The sequence below is a fragment of the Pseudophryne corroboree genome, chromosome 5, assembly GCF_028390025.1.
Source record: "Pseudophryne corroboree isolate aPseCor3 chromosome 5, aPseCor3.hap2, whole genome shotgun sequence".
NCBI lineage: Eukaryota > Metazoa > Chordata > Amphibia > Anura > Myobatrachidae > Pseudophryne > Pseudophryne corroboree.
The window spans coordinates 111341909-111359625 of record NC_086448.1 but is presented as its reverse complement, the minus strand read 5'-3'; the positions used below and the strand labels follow the sequence as shown (position 1 = coordinate 111359625).

General features: G+C 48.4%; 1 protein-coding gene across 3 annotated transcripts in view; it reads left to right on the top strand.

Moving 5' to 3' along the window:
• Positions 1–12261: 12261 nt before the first annotated feature.
• Positions 12262–17717, top strand: part of NEBL (nebulette) — a 463458-nt gene continuing 458002 nt past the window's right edge. Inside the window, exon 1 of one of the 3 annotated variants that reach the window (XM_063921565.1) lies at positions 12262–12592. In XM_063921565.1, coding sequence (XP_063777635.1) covers positions 12524–12592 — 69 coding nt within the window. In that variant the 5' untranslated portion in view covers positions 12262–12523. The remainder of the gene's footprint in view (positions 12593–17717) is intronic. The other 2 variants (XM_063921563.1, XM_063921564.1) reach the window with 2 other exon arrangements.

The window sequence follows — 17717 nt, the reverse complement described above, 5'->3', positions numbered from 1 at the left end:
CTTCAGCTGAAGATAAAGCATCCTTTACTTGGGTACAATGAGTGTGCTCTGCAGTGTAAAGTGACCTTTAAAGCAATATTGCTTAATGTTGGGGGGCTTTGCATAAATGGGTGTTTATTCCCTGTGTGTAATAATTTGCATGTTGCCAATGTTACACTTTACACCAAGCTGTCGATGCAGGAGGGGTGTGACACTAAGGGGGATATTCAATTTGGCCCGAAGAGACATCGGGAGTAAAAACCCCAGATGTTTCTTCGGGTGTTGCGGTCGGGCTATTTAATTTGCTCGGCCGGTAACAAGTCTTCTTACACCCGAAAACACACAGGTTCAGTGAAACCTGTGTGTTTTCGGGTGAAATAGCCCCGTTTTTTGGATGAAAACGGGGCTGTTATCGGGCATTTTGCCTGTCGGAGGCAGGTGAAGCAAAACCCCCGATAAGCAGCGGCATGCGCCGGCTTATCGGGGCCAAATAATAGCCCCCGCCGGCCGATACTTATCACCCGGCACCCTCGGGCCAAATTGAATATCCCCCTAGGATGTGGGTCAGTGTTTGCATCATTGTAGTCCCACCCGTGCAATAAAATGCCATGAATACCAGCATTGTGAAGCTGGGGTGGGGCCATGATAATGCGATAGTGTCCGGACTACCCACTTCATTCCAGAAGGGGGCAGCCATGGACGGCCTCCGGGAGACTTGCCACCCTTCTGGGCATCCGGGAGAGCCGCCCGATATTCTGTAATTAAGCAACCATGCTACACGTCCACTGTGAGTGATGCACGTCTACTTCCCACGACCCATGCTTATTGCAGCCCAGCTTTGACCCCCTGGCCAGATACAGTCTCAAGTAACACTTTACACTGAAAAAATACTTAGGGGGACATCTTCATTATCCTTTATTTGTCACAATTTCTACACTCCCCATACTAACTGCAAAAATGCTTTATTTTTGGAGTTTGAAAGTGCCCCCGAATGACTTCAACAAGTTGCCGTTTACACGGTGCTCCCATATGCAGCCGGGCAGCCCTGGTAATCAGTGCCGGCTGGGGGATCGGGGTGACCATGGCTGCATTGCTCCCTTCTGCAGCTGGGCAGCCAGAGGGAGGAATTATCACTTTTTTCGAAAAACTGACTTCGCAAAAAGTCCAGTTTTTCGTACGCGCACGCAGGGGATGGGGGGGGGGGGGGGGGGTTCTGAGTAACTGGAACCCCCCCCCCCGGCTGTCGATCCATCGGTGTAGCTGACCGAGCGGACTTAGCGGCGCGCAGGTAGCTGTACCTGAAGTGTGGCAAAGCTGCTTCTGGCTGAGTGGAGGGTGAGCTCAGCGCACAGCTCCTCTCAGGCAAGGTGAGGCTGATTCCCGAATATTGGTGCGTGGGATGCAGTGGACGGGTGTATGGGTGGGCCAGCATCTTTAACAAATGAACTCTCTCTGAAATCCGTTTAGCCGCGAGAGGCAGGTGAAACGGGGTGGGGCGGCCCTTATGTGCTTATACTAAATGGTGTGTGCGTATGTATGCTACATGTGTGTTTGCCCCATGTGTGTTTATATGTAGTGTGTGTGTGAGTGTATGGATGGTGTGTCTATGCCCTATGTGTGTTTCTAAGTTCGCTGCGTGTGTATGCCCTATGTGTGTGTGTGTTTGTAAGTATGCTGTTGCTGTATGTGTCTCACACACACATATACATAGGTGTGCGCAGGGGGGTTCCTGGTGCGCACAGGCACCCCCTAATGTCTGGCACCTCGATCTCACATGCCTGATGCAGCGATCGCCGAGCAGGCTGATTACTGTCCCCTCTGCGCTGCACCCTGTCAGGACTGCATTACTGACCAGACGCCTGGGTTAATCAAGGATGCCACCGCCCACCCGTCACATGCCCACCTCTCTCCTTCTATGCTATGCCAACTCCAGACACTGATGAGGATCAGCATGCAGCCAGCGTTCCTCTTAGGAAGACAAATTCAATACTGGCAGGCGGCCGGCAGCAGCATTGACATGTCACTCGTTTTTCCAGCAGCAGCAGTACTAGTCTGCGACTGTCAGTGTCAGTGAGTGACTGACTTGTAAGTAAGCTGCTGCAGCTTGCAGGGGAAAGAGAGGGGCAGCCAGACCAGGCTGAGGAGGAGCAGTGTAATTGCAGGGAGTGCCATCATGGGTGTTTGTTTGGTGCACACCACAACATCTGACAATGTATCTGCTTTATTAGGATTGGCACAAGGGTGGATATTTTATATTGCGTTGACGTCAATAGATGGTGCTAGACACGCCCAAAAGGCGGTGTTATACACACCCATCCGACAGTGCACCCCCTAATAAAATGTGCTGCGCACGCCTATGCACATATATATATATATATATATATATATATATCAAACAACAAACTGCAACACTCAGTCTCAAAGTTGTTTAGTAGAATATGTTGAAGCGTTGTAGCATGTTACTTAATACCACCAAAGATTCAATGCCTGGTGGCATTTTTCTCAAGGTGGACATGCATAATCTGTACAATTATTATGTAACATGCTATAACTCTTCAATATATTCTACTAATTAACTTTGATTGCTGCAGTTTTTTGTTTGCTCTAGATTACTTCTGCTGATGTAACAAGCTGAACGGATCTATGAGAGTGGCAGTTAAAAAAATAATAATTTAATATATATATATATATATATATATATTTACGTGTAGGCCGGCTCTCCCTACTCAGTACAATATCTGCCGGGTGCCTTCACAACGAAAATGTCATATATGGTCCATGGGGGGTGCGGCACTCCTGGGCTTAAAAGAATCACTACTGCCAAGTTTTCAGCAACGTTTCAGTTCTTTTATTGTAGAACTGTCCTCAGGCTAACAGATGCAATAAATGTGATACATTTATATAGATAAACTCACCCACCACTATGAACGCGTCTATCCGGAAGCGGGAACTCGTCCACCCGGCAGCGCATATGGAATGACCTCACCACTCTGGAGAGACATCCGTGCAACCGGCACAGACATGCGCAGTGCTGTGGAACACACGCCAGCGGTCAGACTGAACAGGTATCTTGTCTTGAACGGCACGGATGGCAGCTGAAGTCGACCGACACACACACCGCTTGGTGTATAAATTTAAAGGCACCATAACTATGGACGGTGATAGATGTTTTTTGTGAAACAGCAGCAGACATCACACATTACCTATGTGGACATTAAGGACATTGTTCCGGATGAGCATAAGCTTTGCCTTGCGAGGCATAAATCATGTTGTTGCCATACGATATGTAAAAGCCATGTAATGTTCAGTGTAACGTATATGTGAAAGAATCTGTATTGCTGATAGGAAATTGGAAAATTTGTGAGTCAATGAATAATTCCTCTGCAACAAGGAGAGGTGATATGATTAAAAAGTTCTAAGAATATTATATTGGAGAGTGCGACTTGTGTTTGGTAATATATATATATATATATATATATATATATACACACACACATACATACGGAAACCCCCCTTTGAAAATCCTGCGTTTGCCCCTGTTTCTCTGACGTCCTAGTGGATGCTGGGAACTCCGTAAGGACCATGGGGAATAGCGGCTCCGCAGGAGACTGGGCACAACTAAAAGAAAGCTTTTAGACTACCTGGTGTGCACTGGCTCCTCCCACTATGACCCTCCTCCAAGCCTCAGTTAGATTTCTGTGCCCGGCCGAGCTGGATGCACACTAGGGGCTCTCCTGAGCTCCTAGAAAGAAAGTTTATTTTAGGTTTTTTATTTTACAGTGAGACCTGCTGGCAACAGGCTCACTGCATCGAGGGACTAAGGGGAGAAGAAGCGAACCTACCTGCTTGCAGCTAGCTTGGGCTTCTTAGGCTACTGGACACCATTAGCTCCAGAGGGATCGACCGCATGGAACTGGCCTTGGTGTTCGTTCCCGAAGCCGCGCCGCCGTCCCCCTTACAGAGCCAGAAGAAAGAAGAGGTCCGGAAAATCGGCGGCAGAAGACATCAGTCTTCACCAAGGTAGCGCACAGCACTGCAGCTGTGCGCCATTGCTCCTCATGCACACTTCACACTCCGGTCGCTGGGGGGGGGCGCCCTGAGCAGCAATAAAAACACCTTGGCTGGCAAATATATCACAATATATAGCCCCAGAGGCTATATATGTGATAAATACCCCTGCCAGAATCCATAAAAAAAGCGGGAGAAAAGTCCGCGAAAAAGGGGCGGAGCCATCTCCCTCAGCACACTGGCGCCATTTTCTCTTCACAGTGCAGCTGGAAGACAGCTCCCCAGGCTCTCCCCTGTAGTTTGCAGGCTCGAAGGGTTAAAAAGAGAGGGGGGGCACTAAATTTAGGCGCAATATTGTATATACAAGCAGCTATTGGGAAAAATTCACTTACTATAGTGTTAATCCCTAAATTATATAGCGCTCTGGTGTGTGCTGGCATACTCTCTCTCTGTCTCCCCAAAGGGCTGTGTGGGGTCCTGTCCTCAGTCAGAGCATTCCCTGTGTGTGTGCGGTGTGTCGGTACGGCTGTGTCGACACGTTTGATGAGGAGGCTTATGTGATGGCAGAGCAGATGCCGATAAATGTGATGTCGCCCCCTGTGGGGCCGACACCAGAGTGGATGAATAGGTGGAAGGTATAAACCGACAGTGTCAACTCCTTACATAAAAGGCTGGATGACGTAACAGCTATGGGACAGCCGGCTTCTCAGCCCGCGCCTGCCCAGGCGTCTCAAAGGCCATCAGGGGCTCAAAAATGCCCGCTCCCTCAGATGGCAGACACAGATGTCGACACGGAGTCTGACTCCAGTGTCGACGAGGTTGAGACATATACACAATCCACTAGGAACATCCGTTACATGATCCCGGCAATAAAAAATGTGTTACACATTTCTGACATTAACCCAAGTACCACTAAAAAAGGGTTTTATGTTTGGGGAGAAAAAGCAGGCAGTGTTTTGTTCCCCCATCAAATGAGTGAATGAAGTGTGAAAAAGCGTGGGTTCCCCCGATAAGAAACTGGTAATTTTGAAAAAGTTACTGATGGCGTACCCTTTCCCGCCAGAGGATAAGTTACGCTGGGAGATATCCCCTAGGGTGGATAAGGCGCTCACACGTTTGTCAAAAAAGGTGGCACTGCCGTCTTAGGATACGGCCACTTTGAAGGTACCTGCTGATAAAAAGCAGGAGGCTATCCTGAAGTCTGTATTTACACACTCAGGTACTAGACTGAGACCTGCAGATAGTGCTGCTGCAGCGTGGTCTGTAACCCTGTCAAACAGGGATACTATTTTGCGAACATAAGACGTCGTCTTATATATGAGGGATGCACAGAGGGATATTTGGCCGGCTGGCATCCAGAATTAATGCAATGTCCGTTCTGTCAGGAGGGTATTAGAGACCCGACACTGGACAGGTGATGCTGACTTTAAAAGGCACATAGAGCCTTATAAGGGTGAGGAATTGTTTGGGGATGGTCTCTGGGACCTCGTATCCACAGCAACAGCTGGGAAGAAATTTTTTTACCTCAGGTTTCCTCACAGCCTAAGAAAGCACTGTATTATCAGGTACAGTCCTTTCGGCTTCAGAAAAGCAAGCGGGTCAAAGGCGCTTCCTTTCTGCACAGAGACGAGGGAAAAAGCTGCACCAGTCAGCCAGTTTCCAGAATCAAAATTCTTCCCCCGCTTCGTCTGAGTCCACCGCATGACGCGGGGGCTCCACAGGCGTAGCCAGGTACGGTGGGGGGCCGCCTCAAAGATTTCAGCGATCAGTGGGCTCGCTCACAGGTGGATCCCTGGATCCTTCAAGTAGTATCTCAGGGGTACAAGCTGGAATTCGAGGCGTCTCCCCCCCGCCGTTTCCTCAAATCTGCCTTGCCGACAACTCCCTCAGGCAGGGAGGCTGTGCTAGAGGCAATTCACAAGCTGTATTCCCAGCAGGTGATAGTCAAGGTGCCCCTACTTCAACAAGGACGGGGTTACTATTCCACACTGTTTGTGGTACCGAAACCGGACGGTTCGGTGAGACCCATTTTAAATTTGAAATCCTTGAACACATACATAAAAAAATTCAAGTTCAAGATGGAATCGCTCAGGGCGGTTATTGCAAGCCTGGAGCAGGGGGATTACATGGTATCCCTGAACATCAAGGATGCTTACCTACATGTCCCCATTTACCATCCTCACCAGGAGTACCTCAGACACTGCCGTTTGGACTGTCCACGGCACCGAGGGTCTTTAACAAGGTAATGGCAGAAATGATGATACTCCTTCGAAAAAAGGGAGTTTTAATTATCCCGTACTTGGACGATCTCCTTATAAAGGCGAGGTCCAAGGAGCAGTTGTTGGTCGGAGTAGCACTATCTCGGGAAGTGCTACAACAGCACGGATGGATTCTATACATTCCAAAGTCACAGCTGGTTCCTACCACACGCCTACTGTTCCTGGGGATGGTTCTGGACACAGAACAGAAAAAAGTGTTTCTCCCGCAGGAGAAAGCCAAGGAGCTGTCATCACTAGTCAGAGACCTCCTGAAACCAAAACAGGTATCGGTGCATCACTGCACACGAGTCCTGGGAAAAATTGTAGCTTCTTACTAAGCAAAATTCCATTCGGCAGGTTCCATGCAAGAACCTTTCAGTGGGACCTCTTGGACAAGTGGTCGGGATCGCATCTTCAGATGCATCGGCTGATAACCCTGTCTCCAAGGACCAGGGTATCTCTACTGTGGTGGCTGCAGAGTGCTCATCTTCAAGAGGGCCGCAGATTCGGCATACAGGACTGGGTCCTGGTAACCACGATGCCAGCCTTCGAGGCTGGGGGGCAGTCACACAGGGAAGAAATTTCCAAGGACTTTGGTCAAGTCAGGAGTCGTCCCTACACATAAATATTCTGGAACTGAGGGCCATTTACAATGCCCTAAGTCTGGCAAGGCCTCTGCTTCAAAACCAGCCGGTACTGATCCAATCAGACAACATCACGGCAGTCGCCCATGTAAACCGACAGGGCGGCACAAGAAGCAGGATGACGATGGCAGAAGCCACAAGGATTCTCCGATGGGCGGAAAATCACGTCTTAGCACTGTCAGCAGTGTTCATTCCGGGAGTGGACAACTGGGAAGCAGACTTCCTCAGCAGACACGATCTACACCCGGGAGAGTGGGGACTTCATCCAGAAGTCTTCCAACTGTTGGTAAACCGTTGGGAAAGGCCACAGGTGGACATGATGGCGTCCCGCCTAAACATAGATATTGCGCCAGGTCAAGGGACCCTCAGGCAATAGCTGTGGACGCTCTAGTGACACCGTGGGTGTACCAGTCGGTTTATGTATTCCCTCCTCTGCCTCTCATACCGAAGGTACTGAGAATAATAAGAAAACGAGGAGTAAGAACGATACTCGTGGTTCCGGATGGGCCAAGAAGAGCTTGGTACCCAGAACTTCAAGAAATGATATCAGAGGACCCATGGCCTCTACCGCTAAGACAGGATCTGCTACAGCAGAGGCCCTGTCTGTTCCAAGACTTACCGCGGCTGCGTTTGACGGCATGGCGGTTGAATTCCGGATCCTAAAGAAAAGGGCATTCCGGAGGAAGTCATTCCTACGCTGATAAAAGCCAGGAAAGAAGTAACCGCAAACCATTATCACCGTATTTGGCGGAAATATGTTGCGTGGTGTGAGGCCAGGAAGGCCCCAACAGAGGAATTTCAGCTGGGTCGTTTTCTGCACTTCCTACAGTCAGGAGTGACTATGGGCCTAAACTTGGGTTCCATTAAGGTCCAGATTTCGGCTCTGTCGATTTTCTTCCAGAAAGAACTGGCTTCACTGCCTGGAGTTCAGACGTTTGTAAAGGGAGTGCTACATATTCAGCCCCCTTTTGTGCCTCCTGTGGCACCTTGGGATCTCAACGTGGTGTTGAGTTTCCTAAAATCACATTGGTTTGAGCCACTTAAAACTGTGGATTTGAAATATCTCACGTGGAAAGTGGTCATGTTCTTGGCCTTGGCTTCGGCCAGGCGTGTGTCAGAATTGGCGGCTTTGTCATGTAAAAGCCCTTATCTGATTTTCCATATGGATAGGGCAGAATTGAGGACTCGTCCCCAGTTTCTGCCTAAGGTGTTATCAGCTTTTCACTTGAACCAACCTATTGTAGTGCCTGCGGCTACTAGGGACTTGGAAGATTCCAAGTTACTGGACGTAGTCAGGGCCTTAAAAATTTATATTTCCAGGACGGCTGGAGTCAGGAAAACTGACTCGCTTTTTATCCTGTAGGCAGTGGCGTAACTAGAAATTGTTCTCCCCCAAGCCAAAAAATTCTTCGGCGCCCCCCCTCCTTCATGCTCCATAATTGGGAGCAAGAAAGGGATAAATATGCGCGCGCCTTCGGCACGCGCGCCCAAAAAGGGGCGTGGTTTTGTTGGAGTGGGCGTGGTTACGCATAAATGGGCGTGGCATTGCAGGAAAAGACTACCTTATACCCCAGTTTTGCAACCTGCACGCCCATACGTTGGCCACCACAGGAAAGAAAAATAATCCTGATTCATGCCCCTTACATTATTTGTAATTTTTCCTCCTTATAGTAATGCCCAGTATACATTATGCCACATACTGCAATGGCCCTTAGACATTATGCCGCACACAATAATGCACGACACAATATGCACACACTGTAATGCCCCCGACACATTATGCCACACACCGTAATGTCTGTGACACATTATGCCACACACCGTAATGCCTGTGACACATTATGACAGGAATCGCAATGCCCGTTATACATTATGCTACACACTGCAATGCCCCTGATACATTATAGCACATACAATGTCTGTGACACATTATGACACACACCGCAATGTCCGTGATACATTATGCCACACACTGCAATGCCCGATACATTATAGCACATACAATGCCTGTGACACATTATGCCACACACTGCAATGACCTTGAGACATTATACCACAATGCCCATGATATAGTATACCATACACCGTAATGCCTGTGACACATACCGCAATGCCCTGCCCGTTATACCCTATGCCACACATCGCAATGCCCGTTATGTATTATGCCACACTGCAATGACCCTGAGACATTATACCACATACCACAATGCCCGTGATATAGTATACCACACACCGTAATGCCTGACACATTATGACACACACCGCAATGTCCGTGATACATTATGGCACACACTGCAATGACCCTGAGACATTATACCACATATCACAATGCCCGCGATATAGTATACCATACACCGTAATGCCTGTGACACATTATGACACACACCGCAATGTCCGTGATACATTATGCCACACACCGTAATGCCCATTACACATTAAGTCCTACAGTAAGGCTTCTAATTACTTTTCAATTACCTGCTCGTTGTCAGGGGTTTCATGCACTGGGTGCCATGCTCGTTGCCAGGGGTTTCATGCTCTTGGTTCCATGCACGGTGCCAGGGGTTTTCATGCTCAGGGTGTCATGCTCGTTGCCAGGGGTTTCATGCACTGGGTGTCATGCTCGTTGCCAGGTGTTTCATGCACTGGGTGTCATGCTCGTTGCCAGGTGTTTCATGCACTGGGTGTCATGCTCGTTGCTAGGAGGTAGTCCTTGTTGCTAGGGCTGTGCTCCCAGTGCCACATATGTCCCCAGTGCCAGATATTCCCCCACGGTGCCAGGTACTTACATGCCCCAGTGCCAAATATAGTGTCCCCCCCCATGTGCCAGGTACACATATACCCCCCAGTGCCACATATGCCCCCAGTGCCAGATATTCCCCCCCAGTGCCACATATGCCCCCAGTGCCAGATATGCCCCCAGTGCCATATATTCCCCCCCAGTGCCAAATATGCCCCCAGTGCCATATATGCCCCCAGTGCCAGATATTCCCCCCCAGTGCCAGATATTCCCCCCGTGCCATATATGCCCCCAGTGCCAGATATTCCCCCCCCAGTGCCAGATATTCCCCCCGTGCCATATATGCCCCCAGTGCCAGATATTCCCCCCAGTGCCATATATGCCCCAGTGCCAGATATCCCCCCCCAGTGCCATATATGCCCCCAGTGTCAGATATTCCCCCCCAGTGCCATATATGCCCCCCGTGCCATATATGCCCCCAGTGCCAGATATCCCCCCCCCAGTGCCATATATGCCCCCAGTGCCAGATATTCCCCCCGTGCCAGATATGCCCCCAGTGCCAGATATTCCCCCCAGTGCCAGATATTCCTCCCCCCCCCCCATTGCCACATATGCCCCCAGTGCCAGATATTTACCCCCCCCGTCGCTTTTTGGAGGGACACGGAGGGCACACAGCTCGCCTCTCATGTGTCCCTCCTGCTGCATCATCTCCGGCGGCCGCGGGTCTATTAGGGGGAAGTGCCGGTTCGTGAGCCAATTAGAGCTCACGGACGGCACTTCCCCCTATTAGACCCGCGGCCGCCGGAGATGATGCAGCAGGAGGGACACAGGGAGGCGCGCTGTGTGCCCTCCGTGTCCCTCCAACAAGCGGCGGAGGGAAGGAGACTGCAGACTGACATGCGGACGCTCGTCCGCATGTCAGTCTGCTGTAAATCAGTGGCGCCCCCGCAGCCCCTCGCCCCCAAGCCACCGCGAGGACTGCGGGGGCAGTAGTTACGCCACTGCCTGTAGGCACCCAACAAAATAGGTGCTCCTGCTTCTAAGCAGACTATTGCTCGCTGAATTTGTAGCACAATTCAGCTGGAGCATTCTGCGGCTGGATTGCCGCATCCTAAATCAGTAAAAGCCCATTCCACGAGGAAAGTGGGCTCATCTTGGGCGGCTGCACGAGGGGTCTCGGCTTTACAACTTTGCCGAGCTGCAACTTGGTCAGGGGCAAACACGTTTGCAAAATTCTACAAATTTGATACCCTGGCTGAGGAGGACCTTGAGTTCTCTCATTCGGTGCTGCAGAGTCATCCGCACTCTCCCGCCCGTTTGGGAGCTTTGGTATAATCCCCATGGTCCTTACGGAGTTCCCAGCATCCACTAGGACGTCAGAGAAAATAAGATTTTACTCACCGGTAAATCTATTTCTCGTAGTCCGTAGTGGATGCTGGGCGCCCATACCAAGTGCGGATTGTCTGCAATACTTGTATGTAGTTATTGCCTAACTAAGGGTTATTGTTGAGCCATCTGTTGAGAGGCTCAGTTATATTTCATACTGTTAACTGGGTATAGTATCACAAGTTATACGGTGTGATTGGTGTGGCTGGTATGAGTCTTACCCGGGATTCAAAATCCTTCCTTATTGTGTCAGCTCTTCCGGGCACAGTATCCTGAGGCTTGGAGGAGGGTCATAGTGGGAGGAGCCAGTGCACACCAGGTGGTCTAAAAGCTTTCTTTTAGTTGTGCCCAGTCTCCTGCGGAGCCGCTATTCCCCATGGTCCTTACGGAGTTCCCAGCATCCACTACGGACTACGAGAAATAGATTTACCGGTGAGTAAAATCTTATTTTTTCAGGACATCATTATATGATGGGGCCATAATGAATAATGAAAAAATGGTGAGAGAATGCTGTGGAGATGTGTGCAGGCGCTGGCGCTTGGGTCGCCGCCACCCCTGGAGTATCCTCTTTTCCTTTGGAAAAAGAGTTGATACTCCTTCATTGGTTTCTTTTCCTCCCTAGTTCAGCCGTCGTCTGCATCTGGAATGGGATCGCACTGTCCGGGTCCAACGGAAGGTTCCAGGTCTGGTGAAGATTCCGTGACCTGAAGGTGAAAGTGCGGCGCAAGGTAAGCAGTGAGACTACACCTGCACGGCAGCAGGCACTGCTCCCGCACCCCTCTCACAATGCAATAAGAATTTAAAACTAAAAATTCTCATTGCACAATCTTTTCATGATGAATATATGCCCCATGGATAGTGAAAATCTGCACATGTGCAAATGACGAAAAAGCTCCGGCTACAAATCGTGTTTCTGACTCTCAATAATGCCTTGAATCTTGGTTTTCCAAACAGATGAAGAAGTGGCGCTGTCAGCACTGCAACAGAGTAACTGGTGAACAAACCTAAAAAAAATATAAAAAAATAAATAACATGTTTCAGTTTGGTAAAAAATGTTTTTGTTTTATTTATTTTTTAATAACTGAATGTATTAAGTTTTGTTGTTTTGTACTCAACAAGAAAGCACTGAATCCAGTTTGTGCACTTTTTACACATCTGTGTACATAGAAGCCTGTGTATTGTGTAACTTGTAAATTTCAATAAAGCATTAAAAAAAAGAAAAAAAAGAAGGCAGGGCAGACAGGGGGAGCTTAGGAGCTTGCATTGCATACACAGTGTCACACTCACACATAACACACACACACACACACACACACGCATCTGCCTTGGGACTGCAGTGTGATGTATTCTCTCTCCAGCTGATAGCACACCCTCTGCCTGCTCACTGACAGCTGTGCCTCTGGAATCTCTTCCATATCTCCTGTACCCAGAGCCAGCGGAGCCCAATATTCTTCCTCTCAGCCTTCCTCACATTGCTACTCTGTGACAGCTCTTCCAAGGAGTCCGAGAACATGAACCCACAGTGTGGCCGCTGTGGCAAAGTTGTATATCCCACAGAAAAAGTCAACTGCTTGGACAAGGTAAGTGACCCTTATCCTCATTCCAGAACAAGAGCAGAAATAAAAGCCTTATGTATGCATTCTAATACACCCATCAATTGCTAGAGTGAGCTCTGCTGTCCGCTGCATTGTACTAGTTAAGCAGCCAGCAGGGTCAGCTGCAGACAGCAGAGATATATATATTTTAAAATATTTATTAACGTTTACTTATATAGCGCCAGCATATTCTGTTGTGCTTTTACATACTATGCAGCGAGTTACAATCGCTCAGTGCAAAGCCTTGTGCCTCCAGGCAGAAAGGGTTAATTGATGATACTACTGAGAGGAGAGAGAATACCTGGAGGGTTAAGGAGTGACTATGGCAGGAATGTTCTTAATGAGCCATTCCTCCATGCAGCAGGGAGACCACACAATGCCGAGTACAGAGAGGCAGGGCACAACTTAGTATCTTATTGTAAATGTTCTCCAGGGCACTGCCAATGAAAGAATGTGCCCAGCAAATGTCAAGTACTGCAAGTGCCCGGCTCTGCCAATGTCTGTTAATCCCTTGTGCTGTGTCACTTTGTGCTCCGGTAGCCCTGTGGCTTTCGTCAGAAGGACTCCAGGCATCAGAGCTACGGCGGCGTAGCATGAAAAGCTGGTAAAGGCGGTGGATGGTAATGATATTAAGCAGTGTCAGCTAACAGAACCATACACTCGCTGTCATCAGAACTCTCTGCTAGTCATGCTGTTAAATTAATGCTGAAATAGCATCATGGTGAGAAAGGAAGACGGTACTGGCTCCACAGCGACATTGCTGCTTAATCCGCAGTTCAGATGACTTTCTGAATGCATGCTGCATGCTTAGGGGATTGGCTGTTATTGGGAGGCACCAGTGTCAGAACTTACACACCAGTAAAATGACTGCCATGCCCCAGTTGTGCAGGGATGCGTGGTGCTAGAGGGTTCCCCTTGTAGAAGTCAGATTATAGACGTTGCAGCTACATCACAGTTAAAAGCTTTCAAGGACAGTCCCTGCCAGCGTCCCAGGTTTTGTTAATGATCAATTGCCCCATATACATTTACCTTGCCATGCGTGCTGATGCAGTTCTTGGTCTCTGTTCTTCTCCCGTTTAATGTATAAATTAAAGCTTTTCAATGTGACGGTCATTTAAAATGCATTCAAATTAAATTATAATCCTGTCCAACTGGCAAGTCATGTTGAGTAGATGAAGTGTCCTGTGTGTGTACAGGGTGTAAAAGAATTGTATGATGATCATGTCTAATGTTTCCGGTCATGATGGGAACTGTGGTAGGCCTATGCTTGTATAGACTGTACATGCAACTGTACTATGATGACGTCTTGTGGTCAGGTTATGTTCAGTGGTGTAGTATTCTATGTCTGTATACAGGACCAAAGTAAGTGTGTGCAGGCAGTGCCATCGCACAGGGCACAGGACCTTGGGGTCGGCACCGTCACTGCCCTACAGCTGCCAGGAACAGCATCCTGCGGCTGGTTTTGCTGCTGCACTGCCGTACGCACCTTGCAGCCTGCTGAGTTTCCCGGAGTGTACTTAAGACACCCCAGGCAGTGCCGTACTTCCCAGTGCTGGTGGTCCCGCCCCCTTGGAGTGAGTTCACAGTCTGTATAAACTGTAATTCAATTGTATTATAATTGTGGAGCAACAAAGTAGCACAGTGGTTACAATGTATGCCTCACAGCATGATTCCAAACAGGGCTCTTTCTGGGGTGGGATGTACTAAATGACATCACCGCCCATCGCCACCATTCATTACATATGCGCTTAGCATTGCGAAGGACAGCTCTTCCGATAAGAGCTGTCCTCACGGATCCCCAGCGTCTCCTTGACTTCCAAGATTCGGCCCCGTTTCATTCTGCACATATGCAGAATGACGGGGCCGGCTGTGGGGCATGCTGGGAGGGATCCGATCACAGTGCTGCGGAGAGAAGCCCATAGGCTTCTATGAGGTATCGCCAGCAAAAGCTGGCGAACCCCTCCGCAGCTCTGTCCTGCCGGCCAGGTGTTAGTACATCAGTAAATTGCGGTAAACCAGGGGTTTACCACATTTTCCGTTAGGGACATCCCGCCCTCTGTGAGGAGTTTTTATGTGCTCCCTGTGTTCCTACAGGTACTCTGTTTTCCCAAAAAAACATACTGGTAGGTTACTTGGCAGCTAACAGAAAAATAAACCTAGTGTGTATGTGTGTCCTTGTAGTAGGGATTACAGAGTGTAAGCTCTGCTGGGGCAGGGCCTGATGTGAGTGAGTATATATACTTTGTAAAGCACTGTATAAACACCTGTTAATAAATAATGAAGTGGCCATGTCTATTGCTTAGGCCATGTTGGATGTGTAGTGTCCTGTGGCTATAGAGAATGTAATAGAATTGTATTCTATTGTAATAGTATTGTATTATGTCAGGGCCTGTTGGGTAGGTGTAGTGTTATATGTCTGTCTGTACAAAGTGTGCATTACCGTCATGCCTTGTGGCGCCAGGTCATATTGGGGTGGTGTGGTTTTATATATAAACATGTGTATCTATCTATCTATCTATCTATCTATCTATCTATCTATCTATCTATCTATCTATCTATCTATCTATCTATCTAATAATTGTGCTATGGTAATTTCCAGTGGTCATGTCACAGAGGGTAGAACAGTGTTATATGTATAGACCCGTGGTTCCCAAACTGTGTGCCTAGGCACCCTGGGGTGCTGCAAGGCTCTTGCAGGGGTGCCTCGGGTTGGTGGTCCAGGACCAAATCAAATTATTTTTGGTCAAAGTGACAGGGAAAACAAGTGCTGGAGGCTGACAATCATAAAACATGTGGATAAACAGAAGCACGGCTGTACACCTCCACATAACTGTCCCCAAGGATGATGGGTAAACAGTTTACTTAATTTAATATTTTTTATCTGACTTCATCAATAAGAAACTTTTGGCCTACAGGTCCCTTGAAAAAATTCTGATACTCTAGGATGCCGTGACTCAAGAGCCACTGCCCTAGTGTGTAAGTGTATGCATATAGGCCCTCATTCCGAGTTGTTCGCTCGCTAGCTGCTTTTAGCAGCATTGCACACGCTAGGCCTCCGCCCTCTGGGAGTGTATCTTAGCATAGCAGAATTGCGAACGAAAGATTAGCAGAATTGCGATTAGAAAATTCTTAGCAGTTTCTGAGTAGCTCGAGACTTACTCCTACATTGCGATCAGTTCAGTCAGTTTCGTTCCTGGTTTGATGTCACAAACACGCCCTGCGTTCGGCCAGACACTCCCCCGTTTCTCCAGCCACTCCCGCGTTTTTCCCTGAAACGCCTGCGTTTTTCCGCACACTCCCAGAAAACGGTCAGTTTCCGCCCAGAAACACCCACTTCCTGTCAATCACTCACCAATCAGCAGAACAATGAAAAAACTTCATTACGCCGTGAGCAAAATACATAACTTTTGTGTAAAATAACTAAGCGCATGCGCTATGCGAACCTTGCGCATGCGCAGTAAGCGACTAATCGCAGTATAGTGAAAATCGGCAACGAGCGAACAACTCGGAATGACCCCCATACATGGCAGACTAGATGGGCCAAGGGGTTCTTATCTGCCTTTAAATTCTGTTTATATGTGTTTTAGCGAAAATCTGGGCACATGGATGGTCCCAAAGCTGCTTTTGCCACATATATGTGATTTTGCCCAGAGTAGAGACGCGGCAGGGAACTACGCAGGACTGGCCGGGCTCTGACATCACCTAGTCCTGTGCAAAAATTACCACCTAACATACCTCTCACAGAAAACCAGAAAGGTTAAGCCACCTCTCGGCACACCTTGGGGCCGATTCTGTATCTGTAGCAATACAAGGGGTGGACATTCATTATTTCTGCATGCACTGAAATGTAGCTTTGAGTTTGGACACGCCCCTCTTACATCTAAATCCCCATCTGCAGTTCACTATGGCTTTACCAAGGTGTATTGTTCCTCCATGTTTTTGCTTTGCTCCCAACTCAGAATCAGCCCTGTAGAGTCACGTCTACGTTACTGAGCCGCCTCCTGAGTGTGGAGGTAGGTGTGCACCTTGGAGTGCTCTTGGACAGTCATGCAGGCATCGGTGCACAAACAAGGTCACCAGCAGTGCACATCAGGGGCATTCTGTAATGGTTCACGTTCCACTGTGAAATATCCCTGGAAATTATTATGTCTGGACAGCTGGAGCAGTAACAGCCTCAGAGAACGACTGCGGGGAGCCGTAGGGAGCCAGGTGACACTTTTCTAATCCAAAGAGACAGTTGTGTTTACTCAGCAAGTGTGTGCAAAGTGGGAGAATTAAAATGACTGGAATTAAAGTCATAACACCCTCAGCTACTAATAGCAAATCTACTTTGTAAAATAAAATTCAGATTGATAAATTGTTCGTGATAAATCAAAATCACTATGCGTCTGGCCCTCTTCCTAGCATTCCTAACATTCCCCACTGCTCCAGGTCTAAGGGCTGAAATCGCAAAGAAAACGGTGGTTATGGTTGACAGGTATAAAAAGGTGCCAGGTTCAAAAGGTCAACATGACAATAGTCTACGCAAAAATGGTCAATACATGTTTTTTTTTTTATGTATGGCAAATCTTATATAGTTCATGCCCTGTTACCACCATCAGTAGACTGTAGACCCATGCGGGCTCCCAATCCTAGTCGATGTGGATAGTAAGTAAAGCAAATGTTGAGAAAACGTGTGAAACCCCCCCAAAACAAGTGTCGACCATCTGTGTGTCGACCACTGACATGTCAGCCTTTTAAACCTGTTGACCTTGTGTACCTGTCCACCTTAAGCACTGTCGACCTTTCATCTGCCGACCTTTTGTACATGTCACCTAATGTATGTCGACGTATAGTGTCAACCTTTTTACTGACTACCTAGACATTTTAGATCTATCATCTGATACCCCCTAAACCCTAACATTTCTATTGTCGACATTTTGGTTGTTTTGATATTTTCGACATCTCATGTCGATGGAGCGTCACTGTTTCCGTCTGAGTTAAATGGCTGGTCTGGGTGGCCGGTAAATCTCATTGTATAGCAGGGAGCAGGGCCGCAATGACGTGCCACCACACCCCTGCACCACCCTCCTATGCTGCCCCATGGCCCCTGGGAGGAGGGGATCCAGGA